The sequence below is a fragment of the Gekko japonicus genome, unplaced genomic scaffold (assembly GCF_001447785.1).
Source record: "Gekko japonicus isolate JY-2015 unplaced genomic scaffold, Gekko_japonicus_V1.1 scaffold515, whole genome shotgun sequence".
NCBI classification, from domain to species: Eukaryota; Metazoa; Chordata; class Lepidosauria; order Squamata; family Gekkonidae; genus Gekko; species Gekko japonicus.
The window spans coordinates 731,980-738,601 of NW_015164680.1; the positions used below are offsets into that span (position 1 = coordinate 731,980).

At 46.2% G+C, this 6,622-nt stretch overlaps 1 protein-coding gene across 1 annotated transcript in view; it reads right to left on the bottom strand.

The window, feature by feature from the left end:
- Window positions 1–6,622, bottom strand: part of LOC107108785 (pseudouridine-metabolizing bifunctional protein C1861.05-like) — a 46,626-nt gene that overhangs the window by 39,571 nt on the left and 433 nt on the right. The window contains 3 exon segments of the mRNA XM_015409304.1: window positions 410–521; window positions 3,496–3,670; window positions 5,251–5,365. Coding sequence (XP_015264790.1) covers window positions 410–521; window positions 3,496–3,670; window positions 5,251–5,365 — 402 coding nt within the window.

Consider the following 6,622-nt stretch of genomic DNA (forward strand, 5'->3'; position numbering starts at 1 on the left):
GAGAGAGGAAGGAAGGAAGGAAGGAAGGAAGGAAGGAAGGAAGGAAGGAAGGAAGGAAGGAAGGAAGGAAGGAAGGAAGGAAGAGGTATGGTGGTGGATGATTATGCACTGGGGTTGCCAACCTCCAGGTAGTGCCTGGAGATCCCCCGGGATTACAACTGATCTCCAGGTGACAGGGATCAGTGCTCCTGGAGAAAATGGATGCTTTGGAAGATGGACTGTATGGCATTATACCCGAGTGAAGTCCCTCCCCTCCCCTCATCCTTCCCTCCTCAGGTCCCACCCCCAAAATCTCCACATATTTTCCAGCCCAGAGCTGGCAAGCCCATTATGCACCAGCTCAAAAAAGGAGAATAAAATAGCAGAGGAAGTTAACGCCTCAACATGGAATATATGATGTTCCTCTTACTTTTTTCTCCTCCACGGTGGACCCCTCCGATCCCTCCCGTCGCAAACACAGGGATACCAGCTTTGTGTGCCACAAGCATAGTTCCTGCCACAGTAGTACCACCGGACAAGCCCTGTCGTAGAACAGCCGGTCAAAGTCCAGTTAGAATATAACCCAATCAGCAGTGCACAGAGCAGCAATTCACAGGGAAAGGGAACTGAGGCAAGACAGCAAGGGTTGTGGTAATCTGATCCTGAAAACCCCCAGGCTGCCCTGGGTCAGGGTCTCCATCTCTGAGCACAGTGGGTTCCCAGTAAGTGGGGATTTTTAACCCAGGTCAACCTGGGGATTTTTCTACTGATAAGCATATTGTCAAACAGACAAGTCAATCAATAACTAGTAGATGTTTGGATGTTGTATGGATGGATCAATATGTTTCTATGGCAGATCTAAAAGAAAGAAATATTGACATTCAATGGTTTCAGTCTACCCAGTGGAGACATTATATGGTTGCAAATAAAGCCAAACAAAAATTAAGTAATAATTCAACAGAGAAAATGGGAAGAAAATGCTTCAGTGTGATATCTCTGAACAAGAATTTATTTATTTATTTATTTATTTATTCCATTTATACCCCGCCCTCCCCACGAACAGGCTCAGGGTTGCTTACATTAATCGGTACCCAGTACCATAAAACCATATACAAAAGTTAAAACATATTAAACATTTAAAACAATCAGGTAATCAAAGTGCTAGTGATAGTAATGGAGACTTATATTCACAACAGGTCCTGCTAAAGTAATACGAATTAACGTGGTAGAGAATTTTTAGCAAATAATATATTTGTGACACTATACTCCCCACAAACTACATAAGATATTTGAGGGGAAGCAGTATAAACGTTGGAAATGTGGCCTTATTTCTGCAGATTTCAGCCACACATGGTTGTTTTGCCCTGTGAACAAAATTTGTTAGTGATCACAAAAACAGAGCGCAAAACTTCTTACAAATTACCCGTGACTCCAACAGCTATACTGCTTGGTATAATTGGTGATCATATACTTGTTGTGAATAGAAGTATAATACAAGATCTGTTAATGGTTGCAAAATTGTTAATTGCAAAAAATAATAATAATGGAGAAATGTTAAATCCATGAATATTAAAATGTATATCCAAAAAGTATGGTATCTGGTAAAATAATTTAGATTAACAGAGGTTGTATGTTTGAGGGCCAGAAGACAGAAAGATCCTTTCTTTTTTGAATGTTGACAAGCTTGTTAAAGCTACTGGTAGCAGATACTTGGGCTGACTACTGGACTGATTTCACACAAGAGCTGCGCTGCGGTCACGCCTCCCTTTGTCCCGCTTCTATTGGTCAATTTCCCACTCTAAGCCATGCAGCCGCATTTTGAACTGCGGTTTCGCCCGATTTTCCCCGCGGTTTCATGATCCTCAAAAAAAAAACTTATCTGATGTAATGTAATGTATATTTTGTCTGTGTTATAATGCAAACCTTTAAAATAACAACAACAAAATTGCTCATGGATCTTAGAATGTGAGTCCTAAAATCCTTATTTCCTACTTTAGCATTAGGGTTGCCAGTTCTAGGTTGAGAAATACCAGGAGATTTGGGGGGGGGGGAGTGGAGCCTGGGGAGTTTAGGACTGGGAGAAGGGAGGGACTTCAGCAGCTATAATCAGGGCTTTTTTGGTAGAAAAAGCACAGCAGGAACTCATTAGCATAACAGGCCACACCCAACAGCAGGAACTCATTAGCATATTAGGCCACACCCCTGACAGCAGCTCATTAGCATATTATGCCACACCCCACATTACCAGAAGTCTGGTCATCCAGCCACACTCACCTTTTGCTTCTTATTCTGTTTACCTTGTTTGTTGTCAAAACCCAGGGCTTTTTTTTGTAGCAGGAACCCTTTGCATGTTAGGCCACACACCCCTAATGTAGCCAGTCCTAATGAGTTTCTGCTGTTGGGTGTGGCCTATTATGCTAATATGTTCCTGCTGGGCGTGGCCAACTCGGGAGCCAGCCGGAACTCCGTTCCTGTGCGTTCCTGCCCAAAAATAGCCCTGGCTATAATGCCATAATGTTCACCTTCCAAAGCAGCCATTTTCTCCAGGGGAACTGATCTTGGTCATCTGGAGATCAAATGTAAAAGCAGGAGACCTCCAGGTACCACCTGGAGGCTGACAACCCTATTTAGCACCCAGCTGCCTAGAACAAAAGTTAGAATTTCTACCATAGTTGTGCACTTAAGCCCATGGCGATGAATAGGGCCAGGGCATCTCCCACCTCTTAGGCCTACCATGACAACATCAGACCGTCTCCGCTACTTGCTGCCGGGCAATGTTTGTAACCTGTGAGCTGTAAACATACCAATTGCACTTACACAGGAAGCCCTAATAACAACATTTTTAACTAGTTAGCCAGCTGGAAGGTACAGTTTCCCTAGAAGATGCTGAAGAGGCTATGCTGGAAGCACAAGCAGCCTGTATTGCTCTGAGCTTCTTTGGATGTTGGGGCCTGCAGTGATTTGCCGCTGGAACTAATATTGCTGCCTGTGCCTGCTGCTGCACTAGTATCATTCACCTTCGGTCTACAAACGTGTAAATGTATTTATCTGTACAAAAAAAAGAGACTTCTATACTCTTTCCTTCAAAAGAGATGAAGTATGCAGGAATTTCAAAGAACGTTCGGTTATCTGAAGATATATTTAGGCCTCCCTTTGCTAGGCTTGCCATCTGCCCACACACAACAGGTAAACCCTTCTACCCTCAGCCTAAATCCCCTGTCCTTGAGAAATTGAGGAGGAGGAGAAAAAAATGGCCAGAGATTAGGCTCTCTAGTGACATTCCAGGCTAGGAATTTCCTCCACAGTATTTATGAAAGAGATTAAGGGAAATTCCTAGAATGTCACCCAGAAGAGACATCATATCCTCTCCAAACTCAATCCACCCCAGGCACTGCCCTCAAAATCTCCCGGTGTTCATTGAGACAATGCTGGCAACCCTATGACCTTTTCAGGGGTGAGGCGCATCAGCCACAAGTTTTGGTAGGACCAAAAGAGATCAATGAGAGGTATCAGTACCTGGCTGAGAACATAGGGAAAGTCTCTGCGGGATACCTTCACTGCATTTTTTGTTTTTGCCAGACGCTCGAGTTCATCATTCTGGAGGCCTACATGGATACAGCCATTCAAAATGCCTACAGTGGCTGGCACAGCACCATTTGTTCTTACGATTTCCTCTACCTCTCTGGCTGTGCTGGATCAATTCCGCAGAACACAATAAAAAACAAGAGAAGAGAAAATATTTAAGCCTACCAAAATGAAACAGGAATCCTGCAGAACCTTAAAGATCCACAAAATTAATTACAGTGTAAACATGGCTAGCCATCTAGAATTAAGATTCAGGTGGGCAGCCATGTTGGACTGAAGAATATAACAAAGTTTGACTCCAGCAGCATCTTTCAGACCAACACATTTCTGGGTAGAAGCTTTCATGGGCATGCACACTTCTTCCGTTGTGAAAGTGGTTATGTCTAGTTTGGTGTAGTGGTTAAGAGCGTGGACTCTAATTTGGGAGAACCAGGATTGATTCCCCACTCCTCCACAAGCAGTGCTGGTATGACCTTGGGTCAGTCATAAATTCTGTCAGAGTTGTTCTCTCAAGGGCAGTTCTCGAGAGAGCCCTCTCAGCCTTACAGGGTGTCTGTTGTGGGGAGGGAAAGGGATTGTAAGCAGCTCTGAGACTCCTTCAGGTAGTGAAAGGCGGGGTATAGATCCAACCTCTTCTTCTATCCTTCTTATATCAACCTTCATCTGAAGAAGTGTGCATGCACATGAAAGCTCAGGGGTCGTTTCGTAGAAAAAGAGCTAGGGGAACTCATTAGCATAACTCATTAGCATATGCCACATCCCCTGACATCACCGAAAGTGTGTCATAAGGCCACACCCCCTGACATCACCGGAGGTGTGTCATAAGGCCACACACCCCGCCCCCAACGGTCCCGGCCGCCGCCGGCAGCCTTGCAGCTCCACTGCCGAGCCCCATGAGGTGCCCGGCGAAGGCCCTCCCTGGCCCCAGGCAGGCAGGGGTGGGGAGAGGCAGGGAGGAAGCAACTTACCCTCCCTCTTCTCCTGCCTCCTCCTGGCTGAATGAGGGCCGGAAGCGGGGCGGCCGGAAGCAGGGGGCGGGGCTTCATCATGTGCCCCGCCCCCCATACCTCACCCGGGGGAACTGCGTTCCCCCGCGTTCCCCCCCGAAATGACCCCTGTGAAAGCTTATACCCATAAACTCTGTTGGTCTTAAAGGTACCACTGGACTCAAACTTGCATCTAGAATTAAGCTGATTCTATACTGAGATCTGTCCTCCATTGGCCTCCTTAACCCAGTGCTTTCATTTAATTTCTTTCAGCTATTATGAAGTTTTTGTCCAGAACCTTTTATCACCTACAATCTGATCTTTTTAAAAAAATACTGACCGTGGGGACCTTCTGTATGCAAAGCAGATGCTCTGCCAGTGAGCCACAACCCCTACTTATGGCTCTCCCTTTAAAAGTAAGGTTACACACCTGTGCCCATCAGTTGGTGGACTACAACATCAGGTAATGGCTTAAATGCACAGAGCAGCTATCACAGGACAAATGTCGGCGACTATGATAATGCTTTATCTGACATCAGTTCAGAAACAACATTTATCAGCCAAGGCAGCTCATAAATTCAGCTGCAAGTCACCAAGTGATAAGTCCGTCCTCAAGTAATGAAATGTCAGGTGTGCCAAAGGTATGCATGTATCAAAATTCAGTCTTTTGCGACAACGGAAAATGCATAGACTTCACAACCTCAGATTCTGGGGATATGGCATGCCGTGGGTAATTATCGTGCTTTCCAAGGCAACAACAGGCCTCCCATTGTCCAGAGCTTCCTTTACGAAAGGGTGAACTTTGAAGCCAACACCTAGAATAAAGAACAAAATACAGCTAGTACTTATAACGAGAGACACTGACAAGGCAGTTCCTAGGCAGTGCTAAGTCCTTTCCAGTGCATTGAGGTAGACACAGGGGTCATTTCGGGGGGGAACGTGGGGGAACGCAGTTCCCCCGGGTGAGGTGCAGGGGGAAGCCCCGCCCCCTGCTTCCGGCCGCCCCGCTTCCAGCCCTCATTCAGCCAGGAGGAGGCAGGAGAAGAGGTAGGGTAAGTTGCTTCCTCCCCGCCTCTCCCCACCCCTGCCTGCCTGGGGCCAGGGAGGGCCTTGGCGGGGCTTCCTCGCACTCCCGCTGGCCTTGCAGGTCCACCGCCGGGCCCCTGATGTCAGGGGGTGTGGCTTATGCTAATGAGTTATGCTAATGAGTTCCCCTAGCTCTTTTTCTACGAAATGACCCCTGGGTAGACATAATCACTTCCACAACTTAAATGGAGGCCATCACCACCCAAAGTTCTGGGGTTTATATTTGGTAATTCTACCAAGGTTCACAGCAATTGATGTAATTGTTTTGACCAGAAATTGCCATTACTTTGGAATAGTGTGCTAATGGGCAGCCAGTGTGGTGTCAGAGTAGAATCTGAGAGACCCAATGGAAGTCAATCTTTCAACTACTTAATCCTATACTTTTAGCATCATGGCATGGGGCAGGATAGGGGAACCGGGATGTCTGATACCAGGACATTTGCTTAACTCCCTACAAGATTGCTGCCTAAATAAATAAAATAAAAACAAGCATTTATATAACATTTTCTGTATTGAATGTTTCCCATGTATTTCCTTGTTGTAATAAGCCCTGTAAAACAGGCCAGTATTACAGATGGGAGGCAGAGGGCTATTTACAGTACAATCCTAGGCATGTCTACCCAGAAATAAATCCCTCTGGGGTCAAGGGTCAGTTGGAGGCCTCACCACTTGTTTGCCGAGGGAGCAGTCCTAGGCAGGTTATTCAGTGGCACTTACTCCCAGGAAAGTGCCCTTACGGACTACAGCCTCTCAGTCACCATACTAGAGCTTCTAGGTTCAGCACTGAGAGATCAAGGGACATGCAGGGCTATTTTGGGGCAGGAACGCACAGGAACGGAGTTCCGGCTGGCTCCTGAGTTGGCCACGCCCAGCAGGAACTCATTAACATAATAGGCCACACCCAATAGCAGAAACTCATTAGGATTGGCCACATTAGGGGTGTGTGGCCTAACATGCAAAGGAGTTCCTGCTACAAAAAAAGCCCT